This window comes from Mastigoproctus giganteus, chromosome 8 (genome assembly GCF_048544385.1).
Source record: "Mastigoproctus giganteus isolate SK-2022 chromosome 8, ASM4854438v1, whole genome shotgun sequence".
NCBI classification, from domain to species: Eukaryota; Metazoa; Arthropoda; class Arachnida; order Uropygi; family Thelyphonidae; genus Mastigoproctus; species Mastigoproctus giganteus.
In genome coordinates this window covers 43,887,059-43,905,588 of record NC_143582.1, presented here as the reverse complement: position 1 = coordinate 43,905,588, position 18,530 = coordinate 43,887,059, and the positions used below count along the sequence as shown (strand labels likewise).

The 18,530-nt window shown below is 37.9% G+C and overlaps 1 protein-coding gene across 1 annotated transcript in view; it reads left to right on the top strand.

Moving 5' to 3' along the window:
- Positions 1 to 18,530, top strand: part of LOC150081497 (uncharacterized) — a 337,043-nt gene that overhangs the window by 301,284 nt on the left and 17,229 nt on the right. Inside the window, exon 10 of the mRNA XM_090380224.1 lies at positions 8,234 to 8,377. Within this exon, the coding sequence (XP_090236350.1) occupies positions 8,234 to 8,377 (144 nt within the window). The remainder of the gene's footprint in view (positions 1 to 8,233; positions 8,378 to 18,530) is intronic.

Genomic DNA, 18,530 nt, shown 5'->3' with positions numbered 1-18,530 from the left:
ATTGTCTGGTAGGTAAATGCCCGAGTTGTGCAAAGTCATTGGTAATTACAAAGTCCCATCAATTGGATCAGCTTGGTCCGTGATTTGTTTTTCTCTTTTCTTGGTTGGATTACTATTTTAAATCTTCTAATCCTAATGTTTTCTCTAATTGTGTTAGTGAAATTATTCTTTTAGAATTGAAATCCTTTATTCCTCATTCCACCATAAAATTTTATCTAAACCTTGGTTTTTAAGTAAATGTACTAAGGCTGTACAAGATAAGAATGTAGCATATTGCAATTGACTTGTACTCAAATTTTCAGTTTCATTTTCTGCCAACGATAAAGCTCACAACAGTTGCAAATAATTGTTAATCAATCCAAACTCAATTCTGAACAGGCTAAGAGTACAAAACTTGCCCTTGTCCAAATGGTAATTAAGCCTGCTCTCTTGTGAAAGCTGTTAGCTACAACTTCTAGCCATCTGTAAATGCCATCAATCTAGATTAGCCATCTTAAGATCAAGTACTCCATGTCCTTAATTTGTTTAAGAAGCATGTAGGTGTTGATGACAAATTTTAAGGACAGAGTGAGGAAATGGTGTAAGGCACATAAGGATATTGTAAAAAGGGAATCAGAAGCAAAAACTATTAGGACTTCATTCTTTTAATATTGAAGTGAGAAATTCTAGTTATTTTAAGAACTTGTTAAAGCCCAGTTCATGTGTTCCAGGCTATATTTCAGTATAGCTTAGAATTAGTAATGTGTGTCTTTTTATTTTGATAATAATAAAAACTAATAAGTGAAAATTTTGAACCTCTGTTAAAGAAACGTATGTCATTACAGAGACAAGGCCTTGTTGCTGATGTTATAATAGAGGTATTTCCAAAAATTACTAACTCGTTATAGGAAATCTGTTTAGGTGTATACGGCACATGCACCACATATGTTTAAAGTATCATATTGAACTGGATCTATAGAAATATAGTATTTCTGGGTATATAATGGCACATTTTCTGTAAAACAGTCTGTAGTCTGAAAAAGTTTGTTGTACAACATTCTGTTGTAAAATATCATTAATTTTTATTTTTATTTTAATTTTTTCTGTTATTTACAACTTCTAGTTTTTTTTTTTTGTTTTTTTTATTTTAATACCAGATATATAGCAGGATATAAAAAACTTCAAAATTATGGAATCCTTGATTAAGAATGTACTACCGGGTCATCTTGACAAAAATGGAATTGAATGTGAAACACAACATGAGTTTGTCAAACTTTGACTGGGCATAGAGTGTACAACCAACAATAAAAAAAATTGCATGAATTTTTGAAAAAAAATGTGAAAATTTTAGTATTCTTCAAGTATGGTAAAAGTCCCCCATTTGCATCATTAATTATTTTTAAGGAAGCATAGTTGTAAAAAATTCTTTAATGTTCCATTTTGAAGTAAAAAATATTTATGCTTAAAAAATAATCTTAATTTTCCATAGAGCTCAGCTGTTGGTTGAGAAATGAGTGAAAAGTGCCTTAAATCCTTAAGGCAGTTAAAGAATATAATTTTTTTCTTTTTTGGTAACAAGACTGCTGTTTCTAAAGATAATTTTGGATATTTTTATCCACTGTAGTCTCAGAATTAAGAACACTCTTTTAAAGTTTCTAATTTTCAGTTGTTTCTGTTTATCATTATTATTATTATTATTATTATTATTAGCCATATGGTGCAAGGAAGCCTGAGGCTTATGCTGCACCAGCCAAAAAAATTCTGAATTACCCTGAGAGAGAGAGAGAGAGAGAGAGAGAGAGAGAGAGAGAGAGAGAGAGAGAGAGAGAGAGAGAGAGAGAGAGAGAGAGAGAAAAAACTGGAAGAGAATCACCAAGAAAGAGAAGAATGATGATATCCAGCTCAGGACCCTGAGCTGGGTGTGCCAAGCCCATATTCACCAAATATGAGCCCCTGAGTTTATCTATTCATCCCCTTCCTTCTAGTTAGAAGGAAGAGGATGAATCAGATTAGTCCCCTTGATATTAATGGTTTGACTATTGATGTTCCTGCTCAGATAGCTAACAATCTGAATGAGTATTTTGCATCTACATTTGCACATGAGGAGTTAATAAGGGAGGAGAATGCCAGATGTTTATCAAACTGTAACAAGGTATCTAATGATTTCGTAATAACTGAGAACAAAATGGAGGAGAAATTATAGAAGTTAAACAAAAGAAAGACACACGAGGTGGATGGATCTATCCAGTTATGGTAAAGGAGGCAGCAAAGGAAATAAGCAAACCCTTAGCCATAATTATGAGAGCATCCTTGAACTCAGGGGAAGTTCCTACGTACCGGAGATGTGCAAATGTATCCCCAATTCACAAAGGGAGATCTAAGGGTGGCACAAGTAATTACAGACCAGTGAGTTTAACTTCCATTTGAAGGAAAATAGAGTCACTGGTTAAAGATGCATTGCAGGATCATCTAGACAAGACTGCAATAATAATTCAGACACAGCATGAATTTGTTAAAGGAGAGTCTTCTCTGAGAAATCTGATTGGATACTATGATGTGGTTATAAAGGAACCGGGTGCAAAAAATAATTTTGATATCATATACTTGGATTTCAGAAAAGCTTTTGACACTATTACACGTGGAAGACTACTGTACAAATTGGAGCAATATGGTATTAAGGGTAAGTTGCTACAATGGATAAAAGGGTGGTTGAGTGGAAGAAAACAGAGAGTGGTAATCAATGGATGCTGCTCTTCGTGGACTGATGTTATTAGTGGAGTCCCCCAGGATTCGGTGTTGGGCCCACTGTTGTTTTGTATATTTATCAATGATAACGATGAACGTATATCAGGCATGTTGACGTTTGCACATGATATAAAGTTTGGCAGGGTTGTTAATGACAGTAACAACAGTGCACAACTGCAACAGGATCTAGAAAATTTGGGAAGATGGGCAGAGAAGTGGCAACTGAAGTTTAACATTGACAAATACAAAGTACTGCAAATGGATAGAAATAACCCCAGAAAAATGTACCAACTGTGTGGTACTACACTTAGGGTGGTAGAAAATGAAAAAGATCTGGGAGTAATTGTGTAGTCAGATATGAAGTTTTCTGAGCAGTGCAGACAGGCAGCCAGAGCAGGTCATGAGCTGTTTTCAATGATATACAGGAATTTTGCTAGTAATGAAAAGGAGGTGATCATCCCTTTGTATACGGCAATGGGCAGGCCACGCCTTGAGTACTATGTATAAGTCTGGAGGCCTCATTTTAGGAAGGATGTAGAGTTGCTTGGGCATGTACAGAGAAGGGCAAGAAGATTGGTAAGGGGAACAAAGTTGTCCTCTTACCAAGAAAGAGTTTAGTTCTCACAAATTGCAGCAGTTGGAGACTAGGCACCTGTGAGGTGATCTGAATGAGGTGTATAAGGCCTTGAATGGGTTGCTTAGATTATGAACCTCAGGGGGCATAAATTCAAATTGAGGAAAGACAATTGTAGAATAGATGTGTGGAAATTTGCCTTAAACCAGCAGGTGGTTAATTACTGGAACAAACTTCCATCTGTTACTGTAGAAATTGATAGCTTAAATCAATTCAAGGATGAACTGGACAGACTTATAGAGATAATGGATGTGTGAAAGTGTTTTTTTTTTTTTTTTTGGCTGATGTTACATAAGCTCATACAGTTGCTTTTTTGCATCACATGCCTCCATTATTACTACTACTACTATTATTTTGCTGACCTTCATTCGCCATTGAACTGGTGTCAGATAATGCTTTCTCCTTTCTGGATATTCTAGTTTTGTTCGAGGGCACACATTTAAGAACCCTGGTCTACCATAAATAAATATGTACTGACCAATTCATCAACTATAGATCAGCACACACCCACACCTGGATCCATTCCAGTTCCGCAAACAAAAGACATGATTATGAGAGTAAAAACGGATCTGTCCAAATCTGGCTACCCTACTGTTGATTGCTGGAACAAACTTCCATCTGTCATTGTGGAAGTTGATAGCTTAAATACAGGAATTTTTTTAGCAGGGATAAGGATGTGATTATTATTCCCTTGTATAAGGCAATGGTCAGTTCATACCTTGAGTACTGTATGCAGGTCTGGAGGCCTAATTTTAAGAAGGATGTAGAGCTGTTGGAACGAGTACAGAGAAAGGCAACAAGATTAGTGAATGGAACAAAGGGTTGCTCTTACGAAGAAAGGCTTAAGTTTTGCAAATTACGTGTCTGGAGACTAGGCACCTGCGAGGTGATTTGATCGATGTGTATAAAGCCTTGAATGGTTTGAGCATGCTCAGTGCTGATGGGATTCTTCCTCTTGCTCAGAATAATCACCTGAGAGGGCATAAATTCAAATTGAGGAAAGACAATTGTAGGATAGATGTGCAGAAGTTTTCTTTTAGCCAGTGGGTGGTTGATTGCTGGAACAAACTACCATCGGCCGTTGTAGAAGTTGATAGCTTAAACAGATTCAAGGCAAAACTAGACAAACATTTGGAGCAGGTGGATGAGTGAAATGAGAAGTGGGTGTGTGTTTTTTTTTTTTTTTGGCTGATGCTATTAGCATTAGCATTAGCATTAGTAGAGACACCTGATGCAAGAAAGCAAGCTTATGCAGCATCAGCCAAAAAAAAAATAATAATAAAGTAAAAAAAAATAATAAAAAATAACCACTTCCGCTTCACCCCTCTGTTCGTTCGAAATACCTGACCAGCTGAGCCTTAAACTTATTTAGGCTAATCAACTTCCACGACAAGGGATGGAAGTCTGTTCAACCTACCAACCACCCGCTGGCTAAAGGCAAATTTCCGCACATCTATCCTACATCTGTCTTTCCTCAATTTGAACTTTTGCCCTCTCAGGTGATTATTCTGAGCAAGAGGAAGGATCCCATCAGCATTGTGCATGCTCAAACCATTCAAGGCTTTGTACACCTCTATCATATCACCTCGCTGGTGCCTAGTCTCCAGACACTGTAATTCGCAAAACTTAAGCCTTTCTTCGTAAGAGCACCCCTTTGTTCCATTCACTAATCTTGTTGCTCTTCTCTGTACTCGTTCCAGCAGCTCTACATCCTTCTTGAAATGAGGCCTCCAGGCTTGCATACAGTACTCTAGGTGTGGCCTGACCATTGTCTTATACAAGGGAATAATCACCTCCTTATCCCTGCTAGAAAAATTCCTATATATCATTGACAATACACCATGAGCTACTCTTGCAGCCCATCTGCACTGCTCAGAGAACTTCATATCTGCCTGCACAAGCACCCCCAGGTCCCTTTCATTCTCTACCACTGTCAGTGTAGTACCACAGAGTTGATACGTTGCTCTGGAGTTGCTGTTTCCCATATGTAGTACTTTACATTTGTCAATGTTAAACTTCATTTGCCACCTCTCAGCCCATCTGCTCAACCTTTCCAGATCCTGTTGCAGCAGCATAGTGTCAGTAGTGTCCTTGACAACCCTGCCAACCTTCGTATCGTCTGCAAACTTGGACATTAAGCTTGATATACCATCATCAATATCATTTATAAATACAGAGAACAATAAAGGACCCAATACTGAACCCTGAGGGACTCCACTTATAACATTAGTCCACGATGAGCAGTGTCCATTGATTACCACTCTCTGTCTTCTCCCCCTCAACCACCCCTTTTTCCATAGCAGCAATTTGCCTCCAATGCCACACTGCTCCAATTTGTGCAGCAGTCTTCCATGTGCAACAGTATCAAAAGCCTTTCTAAGATCCAAGTATATAATATCAAAGTTATTCCCTGCATCCAGTTCTTTTGTGACTGCATCATAGTATCCAAACAAATTGGTCAGGCAAGACTTCCCCTTAACAAAACCATGCTGTGTCCGAGCTATAACTGAAGTCTTGTCTAGATGATCCTGCAGTGCTTCTTTAACCAGTGCCTCCATTAATTTTCCAGGAACAGAAGTTAAACTCACAGGTCTATAATTACTTGTGTCAGCTTTTGATCCTCCCTTGTGAATTGGGGTCACATTTGCACATCTCCAGTCCATGGGTACCTCTCCTGAGTCCAAGGAAGCTCTCATAATTATGGCTAAGGGTTTGCTTACTTCCTTTGCTGCCTCCTTTAATATAACTGGATAGATCCCATCCACCCCAGGTGCCTTTCTTGTGTTTATCTTCAACAATTTCTCCTCCACTTTACTCTCAGTTATTACAAGATTCTCTAGCTTACTGCTAGAGTTGAATACACCTCTGGCATTCCCCTCACTGAATAACTCCTCATGTGTGAATGTCGATGCAAAATATTCATTTAGTTTGTTAGCTACCTGAGCAGGATCATCAACGGTTGACCCATCGATATCAAGTGGACCAATCTGATTCATCCCCTTCCTTCTAGAGTTTACATAAGTATAAGCTTGCTTTCTTGCATCATGTGCCCTTGGTAATGCTAATGCTAAATAAGTTCAAAGCGGAACTGGACAAACGTTTAGAGGGAATGGATGTATGAAATATATATATATATATATATATATATATATTTTTTTTTTTTTTTTTCTTTTTTGGCTGATGCTACGTAAGCTTGCTTTCTTGCATCACATACCTCTGCTATCCCTAAAACCAGAATAGCGAATTCTGCACACCAATGTGTTTGCTGCTATGAATTTAAAGACACTCCCAGTTGAAAGTCAAAGGAAAATCATGTCTAACTAATCTTATAAGCTATGATGATGTTGACAGAAAAGAACTGGATATAACAAATAATTTTGAGATAATACATTTAAACTACGGTAAGGATTTTTATACTGTTCCGCACAAATGTCTTTTGTATAAATTAGAATGTAACATTGAAAGTAAAATACTTCAGCAGATAAAATATTGATTAAATGATAAGAGACAGAGTGGTTATAAATGGCTCTTGCTCTGAATGGATCAGGGAATTGTGAGGGGATTCACTACTGGTCCCTTCTTGTTTATGATGTTTTTTAATGATTGGTGAAGTCATAATAGGCTAATGTCAAAGTTTCTTGTTGATGAAGAAGTTAGGGGAATGGTAAACAGTGACAACCAAAGTATACTACTTCATCAAGACCAAGATACATTATACAGTAGGCGCCTCCGTAGCCAGGTGGGAAGGAGCAGCAGTGCGTAGCACACGCTTCTTGATTAGACCGGGGTTTGAGCCTGTCACCACCAAATACGGGGGATGCGGAAAGGTCATTCAGGGAATGACCACCGCATATCCCGGAGCAATATGGCCTTAGTTGCTAATGCTCTTAAAAACCAAATAACAAATAACATTATACAGTTGCTCTGAAAAATGACACTCAGTATTTGAGTAATAATAATCCTAACTTATCTTATTACTTGAGATGCCACAAATTTCAGACACATCACAGTGGAAAAAGTCATTGTACATTGTACATTTTAATAGAAAAGTCTCTCAAAATTTCTGATTGGCTGCTAGACCAGTACATGATGCATATGATGTACTGGAATTTTAATAGTAGGAACAAAGGTAATTAATTATTCCATTGCATGAAGCCTTAGTTAAGCTAAATCTTGAGTATTGTACATTGGTTTTGGAACATTCATTCTCAAGAAAGATGTAGACCTGCTATAAAAAAGTGCAATGAAGAGTAACAAGGTTAGTTATAGATAATTCAGTCCTATAGAGAAAGAGAACTTTGTTTGTGGGTTGTAAGATGGAAAAGTTTCGAGACCAAATATCTGCATGGAGACTTATTGAGGTATTTAAAGCTTTGAAAAGCATTAGTAAATTAATTAATGGGTAATCTTTTTTTCTTTTTCAGCTAGAACAAATTAGATTACATACACTTAAATTAAGAAAAATAATTGTAAACTAGATATAAAAAAATTCTCTTTTGCTGAACAGTTATTAACTGTCGGAATAAATTACTGTCCAACCTTATAGAATCAAAGAGTTTATGTAAATTTAAGGCAGGGGATAGATACCTGGCTGAAATTAGCCAATTTTTTTAAGTCTGATGCTTTTTTTTTTTTTTTTTTTAAGCCTGTCTTCCTCGCATTGATATGCCTATTACTGAATTAACTAATTGCCTTTCCAAATATGTGGATAAGCTAATTCTGGTGTGAACAGTGTGAAATATAAGTAAAATTTCATTTATTAATGTTTGAATTAATAATTTCTCTAGGGTTTTTTTTTTCCCCCTCCACTTCAGAAGGAAACAGTTTGAAGAACTGAATTTCAATTTTTTTATATTTATTTATATAAATATTTAGAGGGAACAGCTTCAAGATCATGAGAACAGAATTTTATGGTTAGAAAAGGAATTTGAAGAAAACATATCCCGCATTCCAGATAAAGGAAACAAGTCTCGCTTTATGCAGGAATGCATTGAAAAAGAGCAGTACTTACAGTATGAAGTAAGTACTTTTACTTTCTAGTTGATTTTTTATTGAAATAATTTTTATAAATGTAATACTTGAAACTGTTAAAAATTCACTTGAAAATATGCTATCCTCCAACATGTATAGGTGACCCCTGCTTAACGCTGATAATTCGTTCCCGAAAAACAGAGCGCTAAGTGAGCGCCATATTCCCATAATGTAACATATGTATTTGTGAGTCGCGATCTATGCCATAGGATATTTCCTAATCAGTAATAAACTGTAGCAAAAAGACGCACAAATATCGGTCAAAATATTTAATATTAAAAATTTGTACATATAAAATATTCTCCTTTTTTTTTTTTTTTTTTTTTTTTTCTGTCCTCGCTTTTTCCCATTATATATGGGGTCAGCATTTTTATTTTTTTGGCATGAAATTTTTGTGGCCAGATTCCCTTCCTGACGCCAACCCTCACTCTTTATCCGTGCTGGGGATATGTAGTGGTCATTCCCTGACCTTTCCGCATCCTCTGTATTTGGTGGTCACAGGCTCAAACCCCTGTCTAATCAAGAAGCGTGTGCTACGCACTGCTGCTCCTGCCCACCTGGCTACGGAGGCGCCATAAAATATTCTCCATTACATACGTATATAATTATGTGGTAAGTAACTACATTACATATCAAAATTAAACTTAAAATCATGAATTTATTAATCCAATTGCCCTGGGATGTTGAGTTTTCATAACTTTGGTCAATTTTGTACTTTGGCTGTCTTCCTAGTAAACTAAAAGGGGTTTTACTTTAAAATCCCCGCAGCATTACAACCCAACAATAAAGTCAACTGATCCTTCGCCACTTTGAAGCCTGACATGTTTCTTCTTTCAATATGAAATTTTTTTTAGGCATTCGTTTCCAAAAAAGTCCTGTTTCACCTAGGTTAAAAACTTGTTGAGAAGTTTAACACCACTCTTCAAAAATTTTTAGTTCTTTTTTGAAAGTTTTGGCTCCTTCTTGATCCACACTTGCGGCTTCTCCCTGGATTTTAAATCTACCTTACCAGCCCTTACTTGCTTTAAATGGTTCCACATTTTATTTATTTATTTTTTTTAAAGGTGAGCCTTTAAAAATCATCATCATATAGGCTCATCGATTTTTCTTTAATAATATTAAACTTAACAGAATTGTGAGTTGGATATTACCTTCAATAAAATTATTTAGAAGTCTCTCCATTTTAATTATAATAGCTGGCCTAGTTGCTTGCAGTGGAACAGTTGTCTTTCCCGCTGCTAAAATTAATTCTTTATTTTTTCTAATTGTTCTTACAGTTGAACCTGCCAGTCCTAAATTATTGCACACATCCACTTGTTGTTGAACAGAATTGATTCGCTTAAAAACATAATTTAATTTTCAAATTCAGTCTTTTTCTTACCTTAGTAGGCTTTGGCGTCCAGATGTTGTTTCTTTTTAATTCTTATCCGCCATTATTAATCTTCGAAAATGTAAGAGCATTGCATTAATTATGATACAATGTTCGAGTAAACTAATGATGTCTAACACTGTACCGAGTGACTTTGGATAAATGCATATAACGCAAATATTACAAGCAATATACTTGATCATTTTTTTTAAATGTTGATCTCGGAACTACGTAACAAGTCACCATAGTGCAATTAAATTAGCATGGGGAAAATTTCCAAAGTCAGTGTGGAACACTTTGCTATTCATTTTCAAGCTATCAACTACATCAGATTAAATGTTTTCGTTAATAAACATGCCAAAAATTCAATCTGTACACTGGTAAAAGAGCATTATAGTGAGTTGTGACAGCATTATAGTAAGTTGTGACAGCGTTATAGTGAGTTATAGTGAGATATAGGTTATAAGTTAGATATAAATGAGATATAAGTGAGATATTAGTGAGATATAAGTTAGAGTGAGATATAGGTTATAATATAAAAACAGCATTATAGCGAATCAGCATAGAGTGAACCACGTTATAACGAGGGCCTGCTGTATTAGGATACCTCACCTGTGAAAAGTAATGGTGAATTCCAGAGGTCACGTGATGGGACGGGCAGCTAGTAATACCAGTTAAAAGTAGGGTATAACAGCTGGCTACTCATGACAGGTAGAAAGAAGGAAAAGGAATGTAGATCTTCTCATAAGAGGTATGATAATTGGCTCTCACCTAGCAAATGTCTTCATTTACCAAATGGTAGAAAGGGTGGAACACCCAAAATTTGTTAGAAACATCTTATGTAATGGAAGACAAGCTAACATGACCATTTAACCTGAATTGGGGTAGACCATTATTAATTCTCTCCAGAGTATGCTGAGAGTTGAAATAGATGGAAACATGAAATTAGTAAAGCGCCCTTCGCGAGCTTCATGATGTACAATTGCTCTAGTTGACATAACTGACGTTTAAGACTAGCAATCTCCCAAAAAAAAAAAAAAAAAACCCACACTTCATAGAATGGATTAGCATGGTTGTTTTTTTTTTAGGAGCATTAGCAACTAAGGCCATATTGCTCCAGGATATGCAGTGATCATTCCCTGACCTTTCCGCATCCTCCGTATTTGGTGGTGACGGGCTTGAACCCCGGTCTTATCAAGAAGCGTGTGCTATGCACTGCTTCTCCTTCCCACCCGGCTACGGAGGCGCCTAGCATGGTTGTGCAGCTACTCATAAACTGAAACTGTCTCGAAGCAGTGCTTGTTTGTTTTGTTATTTGGATTTTAGGAGCATTAGCAACTAACGCCATATTGCTCCGGGAATATGTGGCGGTCATTCCCTTCACCTTTCCACATCTTCCGTATTTGGTGGTGATGGGCTCGAACCCCGGTCTAATCAAGAAGCGTGTGCTACGCACTGCTGCTCCTTCCCACCTGGCTATGGAGACGCTATTCTCGAAGCATTGCACATTACTGTCTCTACTAGCGTTAAGAATAAAAGCGTTGTACAGCTGAGCAGGAAGTGATCGGTGTGGTTTTTTTTTTTTTTTTTTATGTGAACCCCAAACACGAGAGGCATTAGAACCTTTAGTACTTAGTTCCGTTCTTCGGTTGGAGGTTGAGAAGACGAAAGAAGATGTTGGTTGACATTGGACTTGAATTTCTGTAGATTGTAATTTTCAGGAAATACGTATGAAGGAAGGTTGTTCCAGAAAACGGCAGTTGAATGAATAAATGAGGAAGATGAAAAGTTGGTTCTGTGAGTTTGAAGTTGGACAGTAAATGGATGTTGGCTGGTGGCGGCACGTGTTCGGACTGTTTTGAAAGAGAGAGCGGGAATTATAGAAGCCAATTCAGAAGAACAGTGCCCATGAAAGTATCTGTAGAAGACGCATGCAGCAGAAACAGTACGTCTATGACAAAGAGAGTGGAGAGACTCTGTTAGAGGTGAATCATTAATTAACCTAACTGCCCTCTTCTGAATGGAATCAAGAAGCCTGAGAGAGGTTTTGGGGGCCCCACCCCAGATGTGGGAACAATATTCCATGACAGGGCGGATTTCCGATTTATACAGAGTGAGCAGCTGTTTGGAAGAAAAGTAACGCTGAGAGTGAAAGAGAAAACCAAGTTTTTTAGATGCAGAGGAAGCAATATTTGTAATGTGCTTGTGCCAAGAGAGATTAGAAGTCAGGGTAATCCCCAAAAGAGATATATCATATTTTGCCTAGAAATCGGAGTGTCACTAAAGATAAGCATAGGAGCAGAAGAATCCTTTTTACGAGATATAAGACAAGACTGAGTTTTAGAAGGGTTGAAATCAACTAAGTTGTCTTTGCCCCACTGGAGAATTACCTGAAGATCGGCATTTAAGGATTTGGTAGCATATGTTCGAGAAGTTGAAGCTGATTGACCAGGACAAGGTTTCTCAAAATGGAAAGTGGAATGCAATGAGCTATCATCGGCAAAACTATGGATAGGATTTCCAGTCAATGGAAGAAGGTCATTAATATACAAGAGGAAAAGAGTGGGGAAAAGAACTGAACCTTGGGGGACACCGGCATTAGTGGAGAAGTTAAAAGACAGGGAGCCATCTACCATCACCCTCAGTGAGCGATCAGAGAGAAAACTGGATAACCAATTACTAAAAACAGTTGGCAAACCATAAGATGGAAGCTTGTTTACAAGACCTTTATAACAAACGCGATCAAAAGCCTTTGAGATGTCAAGAGCAACTACTTGTGTTTCACCGAACCTTTCCATTGAATTAGTCCATAAATGGGTAATATAAGCCAGAATATCACCATTGGATCGACACTGATGGAATCCATACTAGCGATCGTTGATCAGGCGGAAGGTTTCTAGGTAGTTTAAGAATTGGCGGTTAATTGATTTCTCCATTACTTTAGAAAGAGTAGAAGTAATTGCAATGGGACGATAATTAAATGGGAGGGATTTGTCACCCTTTTTAGGAACTGGCTGGATATGAGCAAATTTCCAAGGATAAGGAAAAACACCTTTGGAATAAGAAAGTGAAAAAAGGCAGCAAAGAATAGGAGTAAGTTCAGGAGCACAGGTTTTGAGAACAAGTGGAGAAATACCATCAGGACCTGGAGCTTTCTTTGCATCAAGATTCATCAAAATCCTTCTGATATCCTTTTGACGGAAGACCACAGGAGGCATTGAATGGAGCGTGTTGGTAATGGTGGGAGATGTTTTACCAAGATCATTAATACATGAGCTGGAAGAAAAATGGGATGCTAGCAGGTCAGCTTTGTCCTTGGCTGAAGTGACAACAGAACCATCTGGTTTGGAAAGAGGTGGGAGCAGAGATGGGCAAAAGTTGCAGCCAATAGCTTTGGCAAGAGACCAGAATGCTCAACTACCATTAGAACAAGAAGCAAGTTTTCTACTCTTAGCCTATTCAAACTCTAGTTTGGACTGATTAATAACTGCTTTACAATTGTTGCGAGCTTTGGTGCAGCCAGAAAATGAAACTGGAGAATTAGAAACAAGCCAATTACGATATGCAACATTCTTCAAACAGGCCTCTGAGGTTGGGTATGTTCATACTGTGGATTTTAGTGTTTTGCACCAACCTTGCGTAGAAATAAAAACACAAAGGAAACTGGACTTTTAATAACTGTGTTTATAATAAATTATAATAACCTGTATTTACAATAAATTTATCGTAAAGTTAAATTTATTGTAAATACAGGTTATTATAATTTATTATAAACACAGTTATTAAAAGTCCAGTTTCCTTTGTGTTTTTATTTCTACGCAAGGTTGGTGCAAAACACTAAAATCCACGATATGCAACATTCTTCTCTTGAGCAGCCTTAGCACATTTATTGGAAAACCAAGGTTTAGATAAAGGACGAGATTTTAAAGTGGAGTGCGGGATAAAGGATTTTATTCCTGCAAGAATAATTTCACTGACACGATCTGAGCAAACGTTGACATCAGAAGTTTTGAAACAGTAATCCGACCATAGAAAAGAAGAAAATAAGTCATGCAGGTCATCCCATTTTGCATTCTTGTAATGCCAAACAACACGAGGTTGGGAATAGCCATGAGATAAAGGTTCCACTGGAGAAGAGACAATCACCAAGTTGTGATCTGAAGTGCCTAAAGGACCTCTCACTTCGACCGTATACTTAGAAGGGTTGTTTGTGAGAAAAAGATCAAGCGTATTGGCTGCATGATTAGGATTGTCCAGTATTCTTGTACGTAAATGAACAATCTGTACTAGATTGTTCATTTACGTACAAGTCATTAGTAATTGCAAAAGCTTCAGCATCTCGACCTGCTGGGTCGGTGTGACTAGAAAACGGAAGCCAGCTGGAGTTGTGAACATTAAAATCACCAAGGAAAATTACCTCACTGTTAGGAAAGTTGGACTGGAGAAAGTCAAGTTGCAAAGAGAGGAAGTCAAAGAGCTCCAAGTAATTAGTGGAGTTAGGAGAACGGTAGAGACAACAGATGAATTTGACACAATGAAGTAGAGAGATTTTAAGCCAGAGAAGATCAAAGAGAGGATATTCCAAATTGCCAAGTCTCTGACAGGGAATATCAGAACGGACATATGCACAAGTACCACCTGTGAGGCGAAAGGAATCATACAGCGAATAATTTGGGCATGTGAGATGAGCAGTAGTTGAATCAACCGATAACTGAGATTCTTTCAGAAAAAGTACATGAGGTTTTTGGCAGACTGCAAGTGGAAATGGACATCGTTGAGATTAGAATTGAGACCATGTATATTTGTGAAATGAATTAGGAAGTGCTTGGGAGGTTTAGATCTTTTCACAGATTAGCTTGCTCTATTAGTTTGACAATTCGTGGTGTATTCAATAGTAAGTAAAAGTGGGTGGGACATGCTGTATGAAGTAATGAAATTTTTGGATATGGTGTACACGCGGTAAGAATATACACAGATCCTTGACGTAACGTGGCCTCGACAGTGCTCCCCACATACACACTACTCTGACTCCCTCCAGTCGCTATCTGGCAGAGTAGAGGTAGCAAGATTATACACTAGCTGATCCGGAAGCCTCCTAAAGATGTACCAATAGGTTTGGTCTGGTGTACTAACTAGCGGCCGGCCTGCGAACACCGTTTTAGAGCTGTACTCTCAAAATGTAAGGAATATTGGATCTAGCCATGACGTTCATAACCTCAAACGTCATCAGTCATACTGCATAATGGAAGAGATAGGGAAGGTTTGACTGGAACTTAGCTCTAGAGACTAAACATCGGTTCCACCACTTCAAGCCTCCAATAAGAAAAGTGGTGGTATTTCACCTGTTGATGAGTCATCTACCACCTAGTACTGCCTGGTAACAGAGGGGCGGCGTTCCTCCATGTGGTGTGGTGTGGTGTGGGCGCCACACCTCGACCCCTGCCTACGTTGGTTCACACCTGGGTGGTCACCCACCATGTACTTGTGCATGGAGGTTATACCCAGGATTACTAACAGTCCCACCATCGTGAAGGTGCAAGCAGAGGATTTGGCTGTCACAGACCATCCGGACTTCATCGAAATTAGGTCTACTTGACTTGAATGTCACATGAATATTAGTTCCATCAGCATTTTAGACTCCCAGGTAGCAAGTACAGCTTGTCTGGCATATCTGAGAGAATGTCTGTGACAACCTCAAGGACCAAAAATGTGGTCAATGTGGTGAATCACATTAAGCAGTCTAGGCATCGGATGGACATAACCTGGTTATAGTGGTTAAAGAACAGTTATACTAACAACAACAATGAATTTTGTTAGCAGCAGTTTGATATGAACCTTTCACATGGTTTGGACTTGGACCACTGGTTGAGACAGACAGCTGCATTAATGAAACCATTAATGCAGTTGTCTGTTGAGATGTTTTGAACATTTTGACTTTAACTGCAGTGGCAATTCTTTGAAGAGGGGCTGTATTTGTATTAGCATGAAAATGCTGTGAAACAAACTGTATCAAGCAACAGTTATTTGAGGGGAATATGTTGGTGAAGCTGCCATTTCCATAGCACCCAGATCTGAACCCAGTCGGATACCTTTGGAATGTTTGGAACAGCAGTTTCAATTCAGAACAAGACATTCTTGTTCAAACAGAGAACTAGCCACAGTCTCATGGAATGGAAGGAATGGAGCAGTATTGCAGTCCACACAAAAGCATATACAAAGTATGCATTAGTTGGTTATTAATGTCGTTAAAGCCCACAAGAGTCATACTCAATATTATAGTTTTTCTAACTAGATATTTTTTCATTTAGTGCCTCAATACATACATGTTGGAGGAATTTAATATAGCTGACAGACTTTCAATCTGAGATGGTAGTTGGATGTTACAAGTAATTTTTCTGTAAGTGCAACTGTGATTCATCCGAACGATGCAAAATCTGCCATGGCAATAATATTGAAAGGTTGAATTTTTTTCTTTTTTTTTATGAAAACCCCAAACATGAGAGGTATTAGAACCTATGGTACTTAGTACCATGCTTGGGTTGGAGATTCAGAAGACAAAAGAAGATATTTGTCAATATTAGACTTGAACTTCTGTGGACTGTAATGTGAAGTAAGGTTGTTCCAGAAAACGGCAGTTGAACCAAAGACGACAAATGAAGAGCAAGAAAAACACTGACAGGGAGAAAATTGAGTATACTGAGTTATGCAAAGCCATTAGAAAGAGACTCAGAGAGGACATAAGAAGATTTAACACAAGAAAAGTAGAACAAGCATTAAGGGAAAACAAATGATTTAAATCAGCAGCCATGAGCAGTAATACAGAAAGACAAATGATACTGAAACTGAAGAATAGTGATGGTGTACTTATAAACAGCAGAGAAGGCATAATTCAAATAGCAGAAGACTACTGTAGAGAATTATACAAGGAGCGAGGGAATGATACCAGCAGTGGGGAAGATGGATTGCAAAGTAGCAACACATACGACATACCCGATATTCTTCCTGATGAGGTAGAACATGCATTGAAGAAAATGAAGAATCGGAAAGCCCCGGGGGAAGATGAAGTTACTGTAGAGTTGTTAAAATTGGGAGGAAGAGACATAACACAAAAACTGGCAAGGCTCTTCACAAAGTGCATTAGAAAAGGTGTGATGCCTAAGCAGTGGAATAATGCAATCATAGTTTTGCTGCATAAGAGAGGAGATAAATCAGAAATTGGAAATTATAGACCAATTAGCTTGTTATCCCATATCTACAAGTTGTTCACAAGGGTCATTACTAACAGATTAGAAAGAATACTTGATGAGAATCAACCGAAAGAGCAAGCTGGCTTTAGGACAGGATTCTCAACTATGGATCACCTTCACGTAATATCACAGCTAATGGAGAAAGCAAATGAATATAAAACACCATTATGCCTGGCATTTGTGGATTATGAAAAGGCATTTGACTCCATACAGCATAAGGCAATGTTTCGGGCACTGGAAAGACAAGGCATAGATACCCTATATATTATGATTTTGAAGAAAATATATGAGAGTGCTACATCCTTTATTAGACTAGACAAAGACAGTAGCAAATTTAAAATCGAGAAAGGAGTTCGACAAGGAGACACAATATCTCCGAAGCTGTTTACTGCTGCCCTTGAGGAAGCTTTCAGAAGATTAGACTGGTCGCAGAAAGGAGTCAATGTGAACGGAGAGTACCTAAACCATTTACGATTTGCAGATGACATTGTGGTCATAAGCCACGATCCCAAAGAATTAGAGGAAAATCTTAATCAGTTATGCACAGTTAGTAAGGATTTTGGACTAAAGATGAATATGGCTAAAACAAAAGTAATGATGAACAAGTATGCCACGGAAAGGGAAATAATGATTGAAGGAGCAGTAATTGAAAAGGTGGAGTCATACACTTATCTGGGACAAGTTATTAGCTGTAATAATGATAAATGGCTGGAAGTCAAGAGAAGAATAAATTTTGGATGGATAGCATTCAGGAAATATAGTCACATACTGAAGAGCAATATCCCAGTTTGTCTGAAACGTAAAATAATGAATCAATGTATACTCCCCACCATGACTTATGGAAGTGAAACTTGGGCACTCACCAAAAGAATGGAAGAGAAGCTAAGAACTACACAGCGAAGAATGGAACGAATTATATTGGGAATCAGACTGTTAGATAAGAAGAGAAACACATGGATTAGGCAGCAAACTCAAGTAAAGGACATTCTTATCAAAACTAAAGAACTAAAATGGTCTTGGGCAGGACACATTACTCGAAGACATGATGACAGATGGACTAAGAAAATAACAGAATGGTACCCAAGAGGAGCTAGAAGAAAACCTGGAAGACAAAGGCGGAGATGGATAGATGAAATTCATGAGTTTTTGAGTAGTAAATGGATGGACAGTGCTCAAAACAGAAGGAACTGGAAAGTTGCTGGAGAGGCCTTCATCCTGCAGTGGATTGAAAATGGCTGATGATGATGATGCCCTCTTCTGTATGGAATCTAGAAGCCTGAGAGAGGTTTTGGGGGCACTGCGTCCAGATGTGGGAACAATATTCCATGGTAGGGAACATTTGCAATATGTACAGAGTGAACAGCCTTTTGGAAGAAAAGTAATGCCGAGAGCCAAAGAGAAAACCAAGTTTTTTAGATGCAGAGGAAGTAGTATTTGTAATGTGCTTGTGCCAAGAGAGATTAGAAGTAAGGGTAATCCCCAAAAGAGATATATCATTTTCCCTAGAAATCGGAGTGTCACCAAA